Here is a 22,294-nt window from a genome sequence, read left to right as displayed (position 1 = left end):
AGGAGGGGGGGGGGGAGGATTCAGGAGGGAGGAGAAGGTGGCAAAGAGCTTCCTAGGGTTAGAGGCAGATGCTTGGAATTTAGCGTAGTAGAAAGTGGCTTTAGCAGCAGAGACAGAGGAGGAAAATGTAGAGAGGAGGGAGTGAAAGGATGCCAGGTCCGCAGGGAGGCGAGTTTTCCCTCATTTCCGCTCGGCTGCCCGGAGCCCTGTTCTGTGAGCTCGCAATGAGTCATCGAGTCACGGAGTGGGAGGGGAGGACCGAGCCGGCCTGGAGGATAGGGGACATAGAGAGTCAAAGGATGCAGAGAGGGAGGAGAGGAGGGTTGAGGAGGCAGAATCAGGAGATAGGTTGGAGAAGGTTTGAGCGGAGGGAAGAGATGGGATGGAAGAGGAGAGAGTAGCGGGGGAGAGAGAGCGAAGGTTGGGACGGCGCGATACCATCCGAGTAGGGGCAGTGTGGGAGGTGTTGGATGAGAGCGAGAGGGAAAAGGATACAAGGTAGTGGTCGGAGACTTGGAGGGGAGTTGCAATGAGGTTAGTGGAAGAACAGCATCTAGTAAAGATGAGGTCGAGCGTATTGCCTGCCTTGTGAGTAGGGGGGAGGGTGAGAGGGTGAGGTCAAAAGAGGAGAGGAGTGGAAAGAAGGAGGCAGAGAGGAATGAGTCAAAGGTAGACGTGGGGAGGTTAAAGTCGCCCAGAACTGTGAGAGGTGAGCCGTCCTCAGGAAAGGAGCTTATCAAGGCATCAAGCTCATTGATGAACTCTCCGAGGGAACCTGGAGGGCGATAAATGATAAGGATGTTAAGCTTGAAAGGGCTGGTAACTGTGACAGCATGGAATTCAAAGGAGGCGATAGACAGATGGGTAAGGGGAGAAAGAGAGAATGACCACTTGGGAGAGATGAGGATCCCGGTGCCACCACCCCGCTGACCAGAAGCTCTCGGGGTGTGCGAGAACATGTGGGCGGACGAAGAGAGAGCAGTAGGAGTAGCAGTGTTGTCTGTGGTGATCCATGTTTCCGTTAGTGCCAAGAAGTCGAGGGACTGGAGGGAGGCATAGGCTGAGATGAACTCTGCCTTGTTGACCGCAGATCGGCAATTCCAGAGGCTACCGGAGACCTGGAACTCCACGTGGGTCGTGCGCGCTGGGACCACCAGATTAGGGTGGCCGCGGCCACGCGGTGTGGAGCGTTTGTATGGTCTGTGCAGAGAGGAGAGAACAGGGATAAACAGACACATAGTTAACAGGCTACAGAAGAGGCTACGCTAATGCAAAGGAGATTGGAATGACAAGTGGACTACACGTCTCGAATGTTCAGAAAGTTAAGCTACGTAGCAAGAATCTTATTGACTAAAATGATTAAAATTATACAGTACTGCTGAAGTAGGCTAGCTGGCAGTGGGTGCGTTGTTGACACTACACTAATCAAGTCGTTCCGTTGAGTGTAATAGTTTCTACAGTGCTGCTATTCGGGGGCTAGCTGGCTAGCTAGTAGTGTTGTTTACGTTACGTTGCGTTAAAAGAACGACAATAGCTGGCTAGCTAACCTAGAAAATCGCTCTAGACTACACAATTATCTTTGATACAAAGATGGCTATGTAGCTAGCTATGTAGCTAGCTACGATCAAACAAATCAAACTGTTGTACTGTAATGAAATTAAATTAAAATGTGATACTACCTGTGAATGCGACCGGGTTGTTGAGTTCTATTCAGAAGACGTTGGCTAGCGTTGGCTAGCTGTTGGCTAGCTAGCAGAGTCTCCTACGTTAAGGACGACAAATAGCTGGCTAGCTAACCTTGGTAAATTAAGATAATCACTCTAAGACTACACACTCTAAACCTAAACAACACAATTATCTTGGAACGAAGATACGAAGACAGCAAAGACAGCTATGTAGCTAGCTAACACTACACTGATCGAGTCGTTCAGTTGAGTGTAATAGTTTTCCAGTGCAGCTAATCAGTGGACGTTAGCTAGCTGGCTAGTGAAGACTACGTTAGGACGGCGAAATACGATAATTACGCAATTATCTTTGATACAAAGACGGCTATGTAGCTAGCTGAGAAGAAATTGCTAAGATTAGACAAATCAAACCGTTGTGCTATAATGAAATATAATGAAATGAAATGTAAAAAGTTATACTACCTGCGGGAGCAAGCGCCGATGCGACCACTCGCTCCAAACCGGTTATGGGACCCTAACACTAACCCTAGGGCTCCAGAAGGGTTATGGGACCCTAACACTAACCCTAGGCCTCCAGAAGGGTTATGGGACCCTAACACTAACCCTAGGGCTCCAGAAGGGTTATGGGACCCTAACACTAACCCTAGGGCTCCAGAAGGGTTATGGGACCCTAACCCCTAACCCTAACCCTAGGGTTCCAGAAGGGTTATGGGACCCTAACCCCTAACCCTAACCCTAGGGCTCCAGAAGGGTTATGGGACCCTAACCCCTAACCCTAACCCTAGGGCTCCAGAAAGGTTATGGGACCCTAACCCCTAGGGCTCCAGAAGGGTTATGGGACCCTAACCCTAACCCCTAACACTAACCCTAGGGCTCCAGAAGGGTTATGGGACCCTAACCCTAACCCTAGGGCTCCAGAAAGGTTATGGGCCCTAACCCCTAACACTAACCCTAGGGCTCCAGAAGGGTTATGGGACCCTAACCCCTAACACTAACCCTAGGGCTCCAGAAGGGTTATGGGAGTTATTTTATAACTCTTTTATTCAACCTTTATTTTATCACAGAGTCATACTGAGACACAGATGAGGCCTAAATGACAGACAATACACACCTTTGGGAAAGTATTCAGACCCCTTCGTCCACATTTTGTTACGTTACAGCCTGAAATGGATTCAATAAAAAACATAAAATCAGCATTCTACACACATCTACACAAAATGACCATAATCCATTGCATCTGTTCCGGTTCGGATGGTTCGGACAGCGATGGATACACTTTTATGCCTGCTAGGTTAGATACAGACATACCGTGTACCACAAAGGCCGTGTGAGAGAAGAAGAGAGGGATAGAGACAGATCCTCAGAGTATGCCTTATCTACTTACACACATCTACACAAAATGAAAAAGCGAAAATGGGTTTTTAGATTTTTTTTTGCCAATTTATTAAAATAAAAAACAAATACTAATAAAAAATATTTCCATAATTATTCAGACACTTTGCTATGAGACTCGAAATTGAGCTCAGGTGCATCCTGTTTCCATTGATCATCCTCGATGTTTCTCCAACTTGGAGTTCACCTGTGGTGAATTAAATTGATTGGACATGATCTTGAAAGGCACACACCTGTCTATATAACACACCTGTCTATATAACACACCTGTCTATATAACACACCTGTCTATATAACACACCCTGTCTATATAACACACCTGTCCATATAACACACCTGTCCATATAACACACCTGTCTATATAACACACCTGTCTATATAACACACCTGTCTATATAACACACCTGTCTATATAACACACCTGTCTATATAACACACCTGTCTATATAACACACCTGTCTATATAACACACCTGTCTATATAACACACCTGTCTATATAACACACCTGTCTATATAACACACCTGTCTATATAACACACCTGTCTATATAACACACCTGTCTATATAACACACCTGTCTATATAACACACCTGTCTATATAACACACCTGTCTATATAACACACCTGTCTATATAACACACCTGTCTATATAACACACCTGTCTATATAACACACCTGTCTATATAACACACCTGTCTATATAACACACCTGTCTATATAACACACCTGTCTATATAACACACCTGTCTATATAACACACCTGTCTATATAACACACCTGTCTATATACACTATATAACACACCTGTCTATATAACACACCTGTCTATATAACACACCTGTCTATATAACACACCTGTCTATATAACACACCTGTCTATATAACACACCTGTCTATATAACACACCTGTCTATATAACACACCTGTCTATATAACACACCTGTCTATATAACACACCTGTCTATATAACACACCTGTCTATATAACACACCTGTCTATATAACACACCTGTCTATATAACACACCTGTCTATATAACACACCTGTCTATATAACACACCTGTCTATATAACACACCTGTCTATATAACACACCTGTCTATATAACACACCTGTCTATATAACACACCTGTCTATATAACACACCTGTCTATATAACACACCTGTCTATATAACACACCTGTCTATATAACACACCTGTCTATATAACACACCTGTCTATATAACACACCTGTCTATATAACACACCTGTCTATATAACACACCTGTCTATATAACACACCTGTCTATATAACACACCTGTCTATATAACACACCTGTCTATATAACACACCTGTATATAACACACCTGTCTATATAACACACCTGTCTATATAACACACCTGTCTATATAACACACCTGTCTATATAACACACCTGTCTATATAACACACCTGTCTATATAACACACACACCTGTCTATATAACACACCTGTCTATATAACACACCTGTCTATATAACACACCTGTCTATATAACACACCTGTCTATATAACACACCTGTCTATATAACACACCAGTCTATATAACACACCAGTCTATATAACACACTATATAACACCTGTCTATATAACACACCTGTCTATATAACACACCTGTCTATATAACACACCTGTCTATATAACACACCTGTCTATATAACACACCTGTCTATATAACACACCTGTCTATATAACACACCTGTCTATATAACACACCTGTCTATATAACACACCTGTCTATATAACACACCTGTCTATATAACACACCTGTCTATATAACACACCTGTCCATATAACACACCTGTCCTATATAACACACCTGTCTATATAACACACCTGTCTATATAACACACCTGTCTATATAACACACCTGTCTATATAACACACCTGTCTATATAACACACCTGTCTATATAACACACCTGTCTATATAACACACCTGTCTATATAACACACCCTATATGTCTATATAACACACCTGTCTATATAACACACCTGTCTATATAACACACCTGTCTATATAACACACCTGTCTATATAACACACCTGTCTATATAACACACCTGTCTATATAACACACCTGTCTATATAACACACCTGTCTATATAACACACCTGTCTATATAACACACCTGTCTATATAACACACCTGTCTATATAACACACCTGTCTATATAACACACCTGTCTATATAACACACCTGTCTATATAACACACCTGTCTATATAACACACCTGTCTATATAACACACCTGTCTATATAACACACCTGTCTATATAACACACCTGTCTATATAACACACCTGTCCATATAACACACCTGTCCATATAACACACCTGTCTATATAACACACCTGTCTATATAACACACCTGTCTATATAACACACCTGTCTATATAACACACCTGTCTATATAACACACCTGTCTATATACCTGTCTATATAACACACCTGTCTATATAACACACCTGTCTATATAACACACCTGTCTATATAACACACCTGTCTATATAACACACCTGTCTATATAACACACCTGTCTATATAACACACCTGTCTATATAACACACCTGTCTATATAACACACCTGTCTATATAACACACCTGTCTATATAACACACCTGTCTATATAACACACCTGTCTATATATAACACACCTGTCTATATAACACACCTGTCTATATAACACACCTGTCTATATAACACACCTGTCTATATAACACACCTGTCTATATAACACACCTGTCATATAACACACCTGTCTATATAACACACCTGTCTATATAACACACCTGTCCATATAACACACCTGTCCATATAACACACCTGTCTATATAACACACCTGTCTATATAACACACCTGTCTATATAACACACCTGTCTATATAACACACCTGTCTATATAACACACCTGTCTATATAACACACCTGTCTATATAACACACCTGTCTATATAACACACCTGTCTATATAACACACCTGTCTATATAACACACCTGTCTATATAACACACCTGTCCATATAACACACCTGTCTATATATATAACACACCTGTCTATATAACACACCTGTCTATATAACACACCTGTCTATATAACACACCTGTCTATATAACACACCTGTCTATATAACACACCTGTCTATATAACACACCTGTCCATATAACACACCTGTCTATATAACACACCTGTCACCTGTCTATATAACACACCTGTCTATATAACACACCTGTCCATATAACCACCATATAACCTGTCTATATAACACACCTGTCTATATAACACACCTGTCTATATAACACACCTGTCTATATAACACACCTGTCTATATAACACACCTGTCCATATAACACACCTGTCTATATAACACACCTGTCTATATAACACACCTGTCTATATAACACACCTGTCTATATAACACACCTGTCTATATAACACACCTGTCCATATAACACACCTGTCTATATAACACACCTGTCTATATAACACACCTGTCTATATAACACACTGTCTATATAACACACCTGTCTATATAACACACCTGTCTATATAACACACCTGTCATATAACACACCTGTCTATATAACACACCTGTCTATATAACACACCTGTCTATATAACACACCTGTCTATATAACACCTGTCTATATAACACACCTGTCTATATAACACACCTGTATATATAACACACCTGTCTATATAACACACCTGTCTATATAACACACCTGTCCATATAACACACCTGTCCATATAACACACCTGTCTATATAACACACCTGTCTATATAACACACCTGTCTATATAACACACCTGTCTATATAACACACCTGTCCATATAACACACCTGTCCATATAACACACCTGTCCATATAACACACCTGTCTATATAACACACCTGTCTATATAACACACCTGTCTATATAACACACCTGTCTATATAACACACCTGTCTATATAACACACCTGTCTATATAACACACCTGTCTATATAACACACCTGTCTATATAACACACCTGTCTATATAACACACCAGTCTATATAACACACCTGTCTATATAACACACCTGTCTATATAACACACCTGTCTATATAACACACCTGTCTATATAACACACCTGTCTATATAACACACCAGTCTATATAACACACCTGTCTATATAACACACCTGTCTATATAACACACCTGTCCATATAACACACCTGTCTATATCAGGTGACAGTGAATGTCAGAGCACAAACACAGCCATGAGGTCGAAGAAATTGTCCGTAGAGCTGAGAGACAGGATTGTATTGAGGCACAGATCTGGGGAAGGGTACCAAAACATTTCCGCAGCATTGAAGGTCCACAAGAACACAGTGGCCTCCATCATTCTTAAATGGAAGAAGTTTGGAACCACCAAGACCCTTCCTAGAGCTGGCCGCCTGCCAAACTGAGCAGGGCCTTGGTCAGGGAGGTGACCAAGAACCCGATGGTCACTCTGACAGAGCTCCAGAGTTCCTCTGTGTAGATGGGAGAAAGACAGTACTAAAGACAGTAATGAAGACGGTACTGAAGACAGTAGACAGTACTAAAGAAAGTAGAAAGTACTGAAGACAGTAGACAGTACTGAAGACGGTACTGAAGACGGTACTGAAGACAATAGACAGTACTAAAGAAAGTAGACAGTACTGAAGACAGTAGACAGTACTAAAGACAGTAGACAGTACTGAAGACAGTAGACAGTACTGAAGACGGTACTGAAGACGGTACTGAAGACAGTAGACAGTACTAAACTGAAGACAGTAGACAGTACTGAAGACTGAAGACAATAGACAGTACTAAAGACAGTACTGAAGACAGTAGACAGTACTGAAGACAGTAGACAGTACTGAAGACAGTAGACAGTACTAAAGACAGTAGACCATACTAAAGACGGTAGACAGTACTAAAGACAGTACTAAAGAAAGTAGACAGTACTGAAGACAGTAGACAGTACTGAAGACAGTAGACAGTACTAAAGACAGTAGACCATACTAAAGATGGTAGACAGTACTAAAGACAGTACTAAAGACAGTAGACAGTACTGAAGACAGTAGACAGTACTGAAGACAGTAGACTGTACTAAAGACAGTAGACCATACTAAAGACGGTAGACAGTACTAAAGACAGTACTAAAGACAGTAGACAGTACTGAAGACAGTAGACAGTACTGAAGACAGTACTAAAGACAGTACTGAAGACAGTACACAGTACTAAAGACAGTAGACAGTACTAAAGACAGTACTGAAGACAGTAGACTGTACTAAAGACAGTAGACCATACTAAAGACGGTAGACAGTACTAAAGACAGTAGACAGTACTGAAGACAGTAGACAGTACTGAAGACAGTAGACAGTACTGAAGACAGTACTAAAGACAGTACTAAAGACTGTACTGAAGACAGTAGACAGTACTAAAGACAGTACTGAAGACAGTACTGAAGACAGTCCTGAAGACAGTAGACAGTACTAAAGACAGCACTGAAGACAGTACTAAAGACAGTACTGAAGACAGTAGACAGTACTGAAGACAGTACTAAAGACAGTACTAAAGACAGTACTGAAGACAGTAGACAGTACTAAAGACAGTACTGAAGACAGTACTAAAGACAGTACTGAAGACGGTACTGAAGACAGTCCTGAAGACAGTAGACCGTACTAAAGACAGTAGACCATACTAAAGACGGTAGACAGTACTAAAGACAGTAGACAGTACTGAAGACAGTAGAGAGTACTGAAGACAGTACTAAAGACAGTACTGAAGACAGTAGACAGTACTAAAGACAGTACTGGAGACAGTCCTGAAGACAGTAGACAGTACTAAAGACAGTACTGAAGACAGTACTAAAGACAGTACTGAAGACGGTACTGAAGACAGTCCTGAAGACAGTAGACCGTACTGAAGACAGTAGACCGTACTAAAGACAGTAGACCATACTAAAGACAGTAGACCATACTAAAGACAGTAGACAGTACTAAAGACAGTAGACAGTACTGAAGACAGTACTAAAGACAGTCCTGAAGACAGTAGACAGTACTGAAGACAGTAGACCGTACTAAAGACAGTAGACCATACTAAAGACAGTAGACCATACTAAAGACAGTAGACAGTACTAAAGACAGTAGACAGTACTGAAGACAGTACTAAAGACAGTCCTGAAGACAGTAGACAGTACTGAAGACAGTAGACCGTACTAAAGACAGTAGACCGTACTAAAGAAGGTAGACAGTACTGATGACAGTAGACCGTACTGAAGACAGTAGACAGTACTGAAGACAATACTAAAGACAGTACTGAAGACAGTAGACAGTACTAAAGACAGTAGACCGTACTGAAGACAGTAGACCGTACTAAAGACAGTAGACCGTACTAAAGACAGTACTAAAGACAGTACTGAAGACAATAGACAGTACTGAAGACAGTACTAAAGACAGTACTGAAGACAGTAGACAGTACTGAAGACAGTAGACAGTACTGAAGACAGTAGACAGTACTAAAGACAGTACTGAAGACAGTAGACAGTACTGAAGACAGTAGACAGTACTAAAGACAGTACTGAAGACAGTAGACAGTACTAAAGACAGTACTGAAGACAGTAGACAGTACTAAAGACAGTACTGAAGACAGTAGACAGTACTAAAGACAGTACTGAAGACAGTAGACAGTACTAAAGACAGTACTGAAGACAGTAGACAGTACTAAAGACAGTACTGAAGACAGTAGACAGTACTAAAGACAGTACTGAAGACAGTAGACAGTACTAAAGACAGTACTGAAGACAGTAGACAGTACTAAAGACAGTACTGAAGACAGTAGACAGTACTAAAGACAGTACTGAAGACAGTAGAGAAAAAATGATCAAAACTGACATCAAAAACCGCACCGGTTAGTTATTAGTATTAGTATTAGTTAGAGGGTTAGGGGGGTTAGAGGGGTAAGGGTTTAGGGGTTAGAGGGTTCGGGGTTAGGGGGTTAAGGGGGTTAGAGGGTTAGATGGTTAGGGGGTTAGGGGTTAGAGGGTTAGAGGGTTAGGTTTGGGGTTAGGGGTTAGAGGGTTAGGTTTGGGGTTAGAGGGTTAGGTTTGGGGTTAGAGGGTTAGGGGTTAGGTTTGGGGTTAGGGGTTAGGGGGTTAAAGGGTTAGTGGGTTAGAGGGGTTAGGGGGTTAGAGGTTTAGGGGTTATGGGGTTAAAGGGTTAGGGGTTAGAGGGTTGGGGTTAGGGGATTAGAGGGTTAGGGGGTTAGGGGCTAGAGGGTTAGGGGGTTAGGGGGATAGGGGGTTAGGGAGTTAAGGGGTTAGAGGGTTAAGAGGTTATGGGGTTACGGGGGTAGGGGTTAGGGGGTTAGAGGGTTAGAGGGTTAAGGGGTTATGGGGTTACGGGGGTAGGGGTTAAGGGGTTAGGCCCTAACCCCTTATTAAGGGTTAGGGTTAGGGTTAGGGTCATTTCGCATCGTGGGCCACATACGGCCTAGGGAGATGTCAAGTGGGCCGGACCATTAAAATTATACCATACTCTGCTATAAATAACCAAAATATCATGTCTTTCCTTTGTTTTGGTGTAAAGAAGCACAAGAACATTAGGAAAATATTGAAATTTAATGAACTATCCTTTTACAAAACATTTCATGAAACACCTCATATTTCCTTAGACAAATGTGCAATTTACTTTTATCATTCACAAATATGCATTGCAACTGATCCCACTGATTGTACAAAGGCACAAAACTTTAATTGGTACTGAAAAATATAGTAATGCACTTTAAGATTAAATGAGACTTTTAAAGAAAGGAATTTTTAAACCACTTACACATACGCATATAAAATCTAAATGTAATCCCTGCGTACACCTTACAAACTAAGGAGAGTGATTTTAAATGTGTAATGAAGAAAGTGTTCGCCTGTCCTGTAAATCTGTAAACTTCATACATGAAACATACATACACATACAATACATACTGAAAATTTATGGAGTTGTATGAACAGTAGAATTCCATCACACAACTTTTGTTTTGAAGCTGCTGACTAACATTAAAGTGCACATTTTTTAAATCACCACAGTAAGGATTCATCTTCACAGAGCTGTATTCTTTCAATGCAAACAGTATCTAAGGCAGCATTTTAAAGGTGTTAGTCTAGTCTGGACTTGTATTTGTACCTGAAACTTGGCATCTTTTGGCCTGTACAAGTGCATCAACACCAGGTGTCATGTCCTGACTAGCTGTCACTTTCAGAATGTCATTTAAGTGCTTGTTTGTGAGCCTTGAACGCATTTTTGTTTTATTGATATTCATCACTGAGAAAATTTGTTCACAAAGGTAGGTTGTCCCAAACATGCACAAAATTTTAGCAGCCAGGGCTGTTAATTTGGGGTACCCTGGTAGTAGATACTGATAAAATCTGTCCAGACCTACAGAGGCAAATTTGCCCTTCAAATCTGCATCACACTGCAAATCAATTATCTCTAGCTGAATTTCGACCGGCAGATCAGAAGCTTTAACTGTGAAAGATGAGCGAAAAACTGAAAATTCTGTCTCAAGTTCACCAAATACCTGAAAACGTTTCTCAAACTCCCGCAGTAGTCCTGCAATTTTGTCTTTGTACCGTTTCATGTCCGCATCAGGTCTGGTCACACACACATCTCTCAGACAGTGGAAATGAGCAGGGTTGCCATTTGCCAGTTGCATCTCCCACAAAGTCAGCTTCAACTTAAATGCATGTATGTTGTCAGAAAACTGTGTGACAACTTTTTTGCGGCCTTGCAACATTTTGTTCAGATTGTTCAAGTGTTCAGTAATATCAACCAAGAATGCAAGGTCCCGTAGCCATTCCTGAGATTGTAATTCCAACACCGGTTTTCCTTTTTCTCCATGAACTGTCCGATTTCCTCTCGTAGATCAAAGAAATGCCTCAGCACAGCGCCTCGGCTTAACCATCTCACTTCAGTGTGGTATGGCAGGCTGTGGGTAATGTTGCTGTCGCTGAGAAGTTTGTCAAACTGACGATGGTTCAGACCTCTGGACCGGATGAAATTTACAGTGCGAACAACCACCTCCATGACGTGGTCCATTTTCAGCGACTTGCAACACAATGCCTCCTGGTGCAAAATACAGTGAAATGTCCAGAAACGATCTCCTCCATTAAGGGCTTGTACTTTGTCTTTGAACTTTGTCGCGACACCTGCTTTCTTTCTGACCATGGATGGCGCGCCGTCTGTAGCCAGGCTGACAGCGCGGGACCAGTCCACTCCAACTCTGTCCAATGCAGCAACGACAGAGCCGAAAATGTCCTCGGCTGTTGTGGTGTCCATCATTGGCACCAACTCAAGAAACTCTTCAGTAACAGTCAATGTCTCATCAACTCCTCGAATAAATATGGCCAGTTGGGCCACGTCTGTGATGTCAGTGCTCTCGTCAATTGCCACGGAAAATGCAATAAATGACTTGACTCTCTGTTTCAATTGACTGTCTAAATCTGCCGATAGTTCCGAAATCCTCTCTGCTATAGTATTCCTCGTCAGGCTAATATTGGCAAAAGCTTGTCGCTTCTCGGGACATACAAGTTCAGCCGCCTTCATCATGCATCGTTTAACAACGTCACCGTCGGAATACGGCTTCGATGCTAATGCTATTTCGCTAGCAATTAGGTAGCTGGCTTTTACCGCTGCTTCACTGACTTCTCGGCTCTGGATGAAAGTTGACTGCTGTTTCCTCAGACCCGCCAGCAATTCGTTAATCTTATCTCTTCTCAGTTGTCCTTGCAAGCCGTCATATTTTTCGCTGTGATGAGTCTCGTAGTGGCGTCGAATATTATATTCCTTCAATACCGAAACTTGTTGCAAACACACCAAGCACAAAGGTTTTCCGTGCATCTCTGTAAATAAATAGGACGTGGTCCATTTTTCTTTTAAAATTCTACACTCCTTATCTACTTTTCTCCGTTTGGATAACGACATTTTGGCTAATGAGGGTGTAGCGGAGAGGTAGAGACCAAGGTATTAACAACGTCGTAACAAGCAGCAGATGGCGCATTGATACCGTCTGCTGTTTTCAGTCTGTCTCAGTGATGCGGCTTGTCTTCTACTCTGATGGAAAGAGTGCGCCCCTTAGCGGATAATCCATGAATTGCAGCGAATTAAAAATATTAATTCCATGTCTTTTATGCATTTTTTCCACTTTCAAATTATCCTGCGGGCCTGATCGAACCTCCTTGGGGGCCGGTTCCGGCCCGCGGGCCGTATGTTTGACACCCCTGGGTTAGGGGGTTAGAGGGTTAGGTTTGGGGTTAGACGGTTAAGGGGTTAGAGGGTTACGGGGTTATGGGTTAGGGGGTTAGGTTTGGGGTTGGGGGGTTAGGGTTGGGGTTAGTGGGTTAGTGGGTTAAGGGGTTAGTCACTACCGTTAGTGGGTTAAGGGGTTAGTGGGTTAGAGGGTTAGGGTGTTAGGGGCTGGTTGTATGGGTCCTTGAGGATATCTCTGAATGTGTTTCAGAAGAGGCTGTGAACGAGGTGAAGCGTCAGGCCATGTCAGAGCTCCAGAAGGCGGTGTCAGAGGCAGAGAGGAAGGCCCATGAGATGATCAGCACTGAGCGGTCCAAGATGGAGCGTATGGTGGCAGAGGCCAAGAGACAGGCAGCGGAGGACGCACTGACTGTCATCAACCAGCAGGAGGACTCCAGCGAGGTAGGACACTTTATTGATCTACTATGTACCAGAATATTCTGGATATAACAGAATACCAGAGTATTTATTATAGATGTATTATACCAGAATGTATTTAATATAGATGTATTATACCAGAATGTATTTAATATAGATGTATTATACCAGAATGTATTTAATATAGATGTATTATACCAGAATGTATTTAATATACATGTATTATACCAGAATGTATTTAATATACATGTATTATACCAGAATGTATTTAATATAGATGCATTATACTAATAATAATATATGCCATTTAGCAGACGCTTTTATCCAAAGCGACTTACAGTCATGTGTTACAATGGGTGGTAGATGGCGTTATTATGCTCTACCAACTGATTATTATTATTATTCATTATACTAGAATGTATTTAATATAGATGTATTATACCAGAATGTATTTAATATAGATGTATTATACCAGAATGTATTTAATATAGATGTATTATACCAGAATGTATTTAATATAGATGTATTATACTAGAATGTATTTAATATTGAATTATTAAACCAGAATGTATTTAATATAGATGTATTATACCAGAATGTATTTATTATAGATGTATTATACCAGAATGTATTTAATATAGATGTATTATACCAGAATGTATTTAATATAGATGTATTATACCAGAATGTATTTAATATAGATGTATTATACCAGAATGTATTTAATATAGATGTATTATACCAGAATGTAAGGGTGAAGACATAAAAACTATGAAATAACACATATGGAATCATGTAGTAAGCAAAAAAAGTGTTTACAAAATAAACACATTTTATATTTGAGATTCTTGAAAGTTGCCTTGATGACAGCTTTGCACACTCTTTCCATTCTCTCAACCAGCTTCATGAGGTAGTCACCTGGAATGCATTTCAATATACAGGTGTGCCTTGTTAAAAGTTCATTTGTAGAATTTATTTCCTTCTTAATGCGTTTGAGCAAATCAGTTGTGTTGTGACAAGGTAGGGCGGGTATACAGAAGATAGCCCTATTTGGTAAAAGACCAAGTCCATATTATGGCAAGAATATGGAAATGTCAAGAACTCTGAAAGTTTATTCAAGTGCAGTCGCAAAAACCATCAAGCGCAATCATTCCTTTAGGGGAATGACATGGTGTGGTTGTGTCCTTTAGGGGAATGACATGGTGTGGTTGTGTCCTTTAGGGGAATGACATGGTGTGGTTGTGTCTGCTTTAGGGGAATGACATGGTGTGGTTGTGTCCTATAGGGGGATGACATGGTGTGGTTGTGTCCTATAGGGGAATGACATGGTGTGGTTGTGTCTGCTTTAGGGGGATGACATGGTGTGGTTGTGTCCTATAGGGGGATGACATGGTGTGGTTGTGTCCTATAGGGGAATGACATGGTGTGGTTGTGTCCTTTAGGGGAATGACCTGGTGTGGTTGTGTCCTATAGGGGGATGACATGGTGTGGTTGTGTCTGCTTTAGGGGAATGACATGGTGTGGTTGTGTCTGCTTTAGGGGGATGACATGGTGTGGTTGTGTCTGCTTTAGGGGGATGACATGGTGTGGTTGTGTCTGCTTTAGGGGGATGACATGGTGTGGTTGTGTCTGCTTTAGGGGATGACATGGTGTGGTTGTGTCTGCTTTAGGGGGATGACATGGTGTGGTTGTGTCCTACAGGGGGATGACATGGTGTGGTTGTGTCCTACAGGGGGATGACATGGTGTGGTTGTGTCCTATAGGGGAATGACATGGTTGTCACGCCTTGGTCATTGTATTTTGTGTTTTTGTTATATTTGGGTAGGCCAGGGTGTGACATGGGTTTATATGTTGTATTCGTATTGGGGTTTGTATTATTTGGGATCGCGGCTTATTAGGGGTGTTGTTAGGCTTGGCTGCCTGAGGTGATTCTCAATCAGAGCCAGGTGCTTGTCGTTGTCTCTGATTGGGAACCGTATTTAGGTAGCCTGAGTTCGCTTTGTATTTTGTGGGTGTTTGTTCCTGTCTCTGTGTTGTAGTCACCAGATAGGCTGTAATGAGTTTCACGTTTCATTTGTTGTTTTCGTATTTCAGTTATTTCATGTACCGTTTTCATTCATTAAAGTCATGAGTAACCTACACGCTGCATTTCGGTCTGACTCTCTTCTTACAACAGACGAACGTTGTTACAATGGTGTGGTTCAGTTGCAAGAGGAGACAGGATATAGTCTACATCAGCTCCAAGAGGAAACAGGATATAGTTTACATCAGCTCCAAGAGGAAACAGGATATAGCCTACATCAGTTCCAAGAGGAGACAGGATATAGTCTACATCAGCTCCAAGAGGAAACAGGATATAGTTTACATCAGTTCCAAGAGGAGACAGGATATAGCCTACATCAGTTACAGGAGGAAACAGGATATAGCCTACATCAGTTCCAAGAGGAGACAGGATATAGCCTACATCAGTTACAGGAGGAAACAGGATATAGCCTACATCAGTTCCAAGAGGAGACAGGATATAGCCTACATCAGTTCCAAGAGGAGACAGAATATAGCCTACATCAGTTCCAAGAGGAAACAGGATATAGCCTACATCAGTTCCAAGAGGAAACAGGATATAGCCTACATCAGTTCCAAGAGGAGACAGAATATAGCCTACATCAGTTCCAAGAGGAAACAGGATATAGCCTACATCAGTTCCAAGAGGAGACAGAATATAGCCTACATCAGTTCCAAGAGGAGACAGGATATAGCCTACATCAGTTCCAAGAGGAAACAGGATATAGCCTACATCAGTTCCAAGAGGAAACAGGATATAGCCTACATCAGTTCCAAGAGGAAACAGGATATAGCCTACATCAGTTCCAAGAGGAGACAGGATATAGCCTACATCAGTTCCAAGAGGAAACAAGATATAGCCTACATCAGTTCCAAGAGGAGACAGGATATAGCCTACATCAGTTCCAAGAGGAAACAGGATATAGCCTACATCAGTTCCAAGAGGAAACAGGATATAGCCTACATCAGTTCCAAGAGGAGACAGGATATAGCCTACATCAGTTCTAAGAGGAGACAATCATGGCCCCTCTCCCCTACCACATACAGTATACAGAGGGCTTCAGTGGAGTATGTGGTGTGATCTGGGTCTAGTTTTAACCAGCTAGCCTGTTACAACTGTGTCCTTATGTTTCACTATGTGGGATGTGGTGGTGTAGTTCTGCTATGTGGGATGTGGTGGTGTAGTTGTGTTGCAGGTTAGTCCTTATGTTTCACTATGTGGGATGTGGTGGTGTAGTTGTGTTGCAGGTTAGTCCTTATGTTTCACTATGTGGGATGTGGTGGTGTAGTTGTGTTGCAGGTTAGTCCTTACGTTTCACTATGTGGGATGTGGTGGTGTAGTTGTGTTGCAGGTTAGTCCTTATGTTTCACTATGTGGGATGTGGTGGTGTAGTTGTGTTGCAGGTTAGTCCTTATGTTTCACTATGTGGGATGTGGTGGTGTAGTTGTGTTGCAGGTTAGTCCTTATGTTTCACTATGTGGGATGTGGTGGTGTAGTTGTGTTGCAGGTTAGTCCTTATGTTTCACTATGTGGGATGTGGTGGTGTAGTTGTGTTGCAGGTTAGTCCTTATGTTTCACTATGTGGGATGTGGTGGTGTAGTTGTGTTGCAGGTTAGTCCTTATGTTTCACTATGTGGGATGTGGTGGTGTAGTTGTGTTGCAGGTTAGTCCTTATGTTTCACTATGTGGGATGTGGTGGTGTAGTTGTATTGCAGGTTAGTCCTTATGTTTCACTATGTGGGATGTGGTGGTGTAGTTGTATTGCAGGTTAGTTCTTATGTTTCACTATGTGGGATGTGGTGGTGTAGTTGTGTTGCAGGTTAGTCCTTATGTTTCACTATGTGGGATGTGGTGGTGTAGTTGTATTGCAGGTTAGTCCTTATGTTTCACTATGTGGGATGTGGTGGTGTAGTTGTGTTGCAGGTTAGTCCTTATGTTTCACTATGTGGGATGTGGTGGTGTAGTTGTATTGCAGGTTAGTCCTTATGTTTCACTATGTGGGATGTGGTGGTGTAGTTGTGTTGCAGGTTAGTCCTTATGTTTCACTATGTGGGATGTGGTGGTGTAGTTGTATTGCAGGTTAGTCCTTATGTTTCACTATGTGGGATGTGGTGGTGTCGTTGTATTGTAGGTTAGTCCTTATGTTTCACTATGTGGGATGTGGTGGTGTAGTTGTATTGCAGGTTAGTCCTTATGTTTCACTATGTGGGATGTGGTGGTGTAGTTGTATTGCAGGTTAGTCCTTATGTTTCACTATGTGGGATGTGGTGGTGTAGTTGTGTTGCAGGTTAGTCCTTATGTTTCACTATGTGGGATGTGGTGGTGTAGTTGTATTGCAGGTTAGTCCTTATGTTTCACTATGTGGGATGTGGTGGTGTAGTTGTGTTGCAGGTTAGTCCTTATGTTTCACTATGTGGGATGTGGTGGTGTAGTTGTGTTGCAGGTTAGTCCTTATGTTTCACTATGTGGGATGTGGTGGTGTAGTTGTGTTGCAGGTTAGTCCTTATGTTTCACTATGTGGGATGTGGTGGTGTAGTTGTGTTGCAGGTTAGTCCTTATGTTTCACTATGTGGGATGTGGTGGTGTAGTTGTGTTGCAGGTTAGTCCTTATGTTTCACTATGTGGGATGTGGTGGTGTAGTTGTGTTGCAGGTTAGTCCTTATGTTTCACTATGTGGGATGTGGTGGTGTAGTTGTGTTGCAGGTTAGTCCTTATGTTTCACTATGTGGGATGTGGTGGTGTAGTTGTGTTGCAGGTTAGTCCTTATGTTTCACTATGTGGGATGTGGTGGTGTAGTTGTGTTGCAGGTTAGTCCTTATGTTTTATGTTTCTATGTTTCACTATGTGGGATGTGGTGGTGTAGTTGTATTGCAGGTTAGTCCTTATGTTTCACTATGTGGGATGTGGTGGTGTAGTTGTGTTGCAGGTTAGTCCTTATGTTTCACTATGTGGGATGTGGTGGTGTAGTTGTGTTGCAGGTTAGTCCTTATAATAATAATAATAATATATGCCATTTAGCAGACGCTTTTATCCAAAGCGACTTACAGTCATGTGGGATGTGGTGGTGTAGTTGTGTTGCAGGTTAGTCCTTATGTTTCACTATGTGGGATGTGGTGGTGTAGTTGTGTTGCAGGTTAGTCCTTATGTTTCACTATGTGGGATGTGGTGGTGTAGTTGTATTGCAGGTTAGTCCTTATGTTTCACTATGTGGGATGTGGTGGTGTAGTTGTGTTGCAGGTTAGTCCTTATGTTTCACTATGTGGGATGTGGTGGTGTAGTTGTGTTGCAGGTTAGTCCTTATGTTTCACTATGTGGGATGTGGTGGTGTAGTTGTGTTGCAGGTTAGTCCTTATGTTTCACTATGTGGGATGTGGTGGTGTAGTTGTGTTGCAGGTTAGTCCTTATGTTTCACTATGTGGGATGTGGTGGTGTAGTTGTGTTGCAGGTTAGTCCTTATGTTTCACTATGTGGGATGTGGTGGTGTAGTTGTGTTGCAGGTTAGTCCTTATGTTTCACTATGTGGGATGTGGTGGTGTAGTTGTGTTGCAGGTTAGTCCTTATGTTTCACTATGTGGGATGTGGTGGTGTAGTTGTGTTGCAGGTTAGTCCTTATGTTTCACTATGTGGGATGTGGTGGTGTAGTTGTGTTGCAGGTTAGTCCTTATGTTTCACTATGTGGGATGTGGTGGTGTAGTTGTGTTGCAGGTTAGTCCTTATGTTTCACTATGTGGGATGTGGTGGTGTAGTTGTATTGCAGGTTAGTCCTTATGTTTCACTATGTGGGATGTGGTGGTGTAGTTGTGTTGCAGGTTAGTCCTTATGTTTCACTATGTGGGATGTGGTGGTGTAGTTGTGTTGCAGGTTAGTCCTTATGTTTCACTATGTGGGATGTGGTGGTGTAGTTGTATTGCAGGTTAGTCCTTATGTTTCACTATGTGGGATGTGGTGGTGTAGTTGTGTTGCAGGTTAGTCCTTATGTTTCACTATGTGGGATGTGGTGGTGTAGTTGTATTGCAGGTTAGTCCTTATGTTTCACTATGTGGGATGTGGTGGTGTCGTTGTAGGTTAGTCCTTATAGGTTAGTCCTTATGTTTCACTATGTGGGATGTGGTGGTGTAGTTGTGTTGCAGGTTAGTCCTTATGTTTCACTATGTGGGATGTGGTGGTGTAGTTGTGTTGCAGGTTAGTCCTTATGTTTCACTATGTGGGATGTGGTGGTGTAGTTGTGTTGCAGGTTAGTCCTTATGTTTCACTATGTGGGATGTGGTGGTGTAGTTGTATTGCAGGTTAGTCCTTATGTTTCACTATGTGGGATGTGGTGGTGTAGTTGTTGTGTTGCAGGTTAGTCCTTATGTTTCACTATGTGGGATGTGGTGGTGTAGTTGTGTTGCAGGTTAGTCCTTATGTTTCACTATGTGGGATGTGGTGGTGTAGTTGTGTTGCAGGTTAGTCCTTATGTTTCACTATGTGGGATGTGGTGGTGTAGTTGTGTTGCAGGTTAGTCCTTATGTTTCACTATGTGGGATGTGGTGGTGTAGTTGTGTTGCAGGTTAGTCCTTATGTTTCACTATGTGGGATGTGGTGGTGTAGTTGTGTTGCAGGTTAGTCCTTATGTTTCACTATGTGGGATGTGGTGGTGTAGTTGTGTTGCAGGTTAGTCCTTATGTTTCACTATGTGGGATGTGGTGGTGTAGTTGTGTTGCAGGTTAGTCCTTATGTTTCACTATGTGGGATGTGGTGGTGTAGTTGTGTTGCAGGTTAGTCCTTATGTTTCACTATGTGGGATGTGGTGGTGTAGTTGTGTTGCAGGTTAGTCCTTATGTTTCACTATGTGGGATGTGGTGGTGTAGTTGTGTTGCAGGTTAGTCCTTATGTTTCACTATGTGGGATGTGGTGGTGTAGTTGTGTTGCAGGTTAGTCCTTATGTTTCACTATGTGGGATGTGGTGGTGTAGTTGTGTTGCAGGTTAGTCCTTATGTTTCACTATGTGGGATGTGGTGGTGTAGTTGTGTTGCAGGTTAGTCCTTATGTTTCACTATGTGGGATGTGGTGGTGTAGTTGTGTTGCAGGTTAGTCCTTATGTTTCACTATGTGGGATGTGGTGGTGTAGTTGTGTTGCAGGTTAGTCCTTATGTTTCACTATGTGGGATGTGGTGGTGTAGTTGTGTTGCAGGTTAGTCCTTATGTTTCACTATGTGGGATGTGGTGGTGTAGTTGTGTTGCAGGTTAGTCCTTATGTTTCACTATGTGGGAGTTGTGTTGCAGGTTAGTCCTTATGTTTCACTATGATGTGGTGGTGTAGTTGTGTTGCAGGTTAGTCCTTATGTTTCACTATGTGGGATGTGGTGGTGTAGTTGTGTTGCAGGTTAGTCCTTATGTTTCACTATGTGGGATGTGGTGGTGTAGTTGTGTTGCAGGTTAGTCCTTATGTTTCACTATGTGGGATGTGGTGGTGTAGTTGTGTTGCAGGTTAGTCCTTATGTTTCACTATGTGGGATGTGGTGGTGTAGTTGTGTTGCAGGTTAGTCCTTATGTTTCACTATGTGGGATGTGGTGGTGTAGTTGTGTTGCAGGTTAGTCCTTATGTTTCACTATGTGGGATGTGGTGGTGTAGTTGTGTTGCAGGTTAGTCCTTATGTTTCACTATGTGGGATGTGGTGGTGTAGTTGTGTTGCAGGTTAGTCCTTATGTTTCACTATGTGGGATGTGGTGGTGTAGTTGTGTTGCAGGTTAGTCCTTATGTTTCACTATGTGGGATGTGGTGGTGTAGTTGTGTTGCAGGTTAGTCCTTATGTTTCACTATGTGGGATGTGGTGGTGTAGTTGTGTTGCAGGTTAGTCCTTATGTTTCACTATGTGGGATGTGGTGGTGTAGTTGTGTTGCAGGTTAGTCCTTATGTTTCACTATGTGGGATGTGGTGGTGTAGTTGTGTTGCAGGTTAGTCCTTATGTTTCACTATGTGGGATGTGGTGGTGTAGTTGTGTTGCAGGTTAGTCCTTATGTTTCACTATGTGGGATGTGGTGGTGTAGTTGTGTTGCAGGTTAGTCCTTATGTTTCACTATGTGGGATGTGGTGGTGTAGTTGTGTTGCAGGTTAGTCCTTATGTTTCACTATGTGGGATGTGGTGGTGTAGTTGTGTTGCAGGTTATTTTCTGATTCTCTTTCTTTTACTTTTTTTGTCTTCATTCATTCAAGACTCATTCACTGTGAAATGCTGTGAAATGCTGTAAAAAGCTGTGAAATGCTGTAAAATGCTGTGAAATGCTGTACAATGCTGTGAAATGCTGTACAATGCTGTGAAATGCTGTAAAATGCTGTGAAATGCTGTAAAAAGCTGTGAAATGCTGTAAAAAGCTGTGAAATGCTGTAAAATGCTGTGAAATGCTGTACAATGCTGTGAAATGCTGTAAAATGCTGTGAAATGCTGTGAGGGGCAAAATGCTATTGTTTTGTGTACTGGTAAATCCA

At 42.0% G+C, this 22,294-nt stretch overlaps 1 protein-coding gene across 2 annotated transcripts in view; it reads left to right on the top strand.

The window, feature by feature from the left end:
* Positions 1-22,294, top strand: part of runx1t1 (RUNX1 partner transcriptional co-repressor 1) — a 165,023-nt gene that overhangs the window by 141,804 nt on the left and 925 nt on the right. For both annotated transcript variants that reach the window (XM_046325247.1, XM_046325246.1), the window contains exon 10: positions 13,597-13,787. In XM_046325247.1, coding sequence (XP_046181203.1) covers positions 13,597-13,787 — 191 coding nt within the window. The remainder of the gene's footprint in view (positions 1-13,596; positions 13,788-22,294) is intronic.

The sequence above is a fragment of the Oncorhynchus gorbuscha genome, linkage group LG24, assembly GCF_021184085.1.
Source record: "Oncorhynchus gorbuscha isolate QuinsamMale2020 ecotype Even-year linkage group LG24, OgorEven_v1.0, whole genome shotgun sequence".
In the NCBI taxonomy this organism is placed as follows: domain Eukaryota; kingdom Metazoa; phylum Chordata; class Actinopteri; order Salmoniformes; family Salmonidae; genus Oncorhynchus; species Oncorhynchus gorbuscha.
Note: the sequence above shows the minus strand (reverse complement) of the source record. Positions and strands in the feature narration are given on the sequence as shown.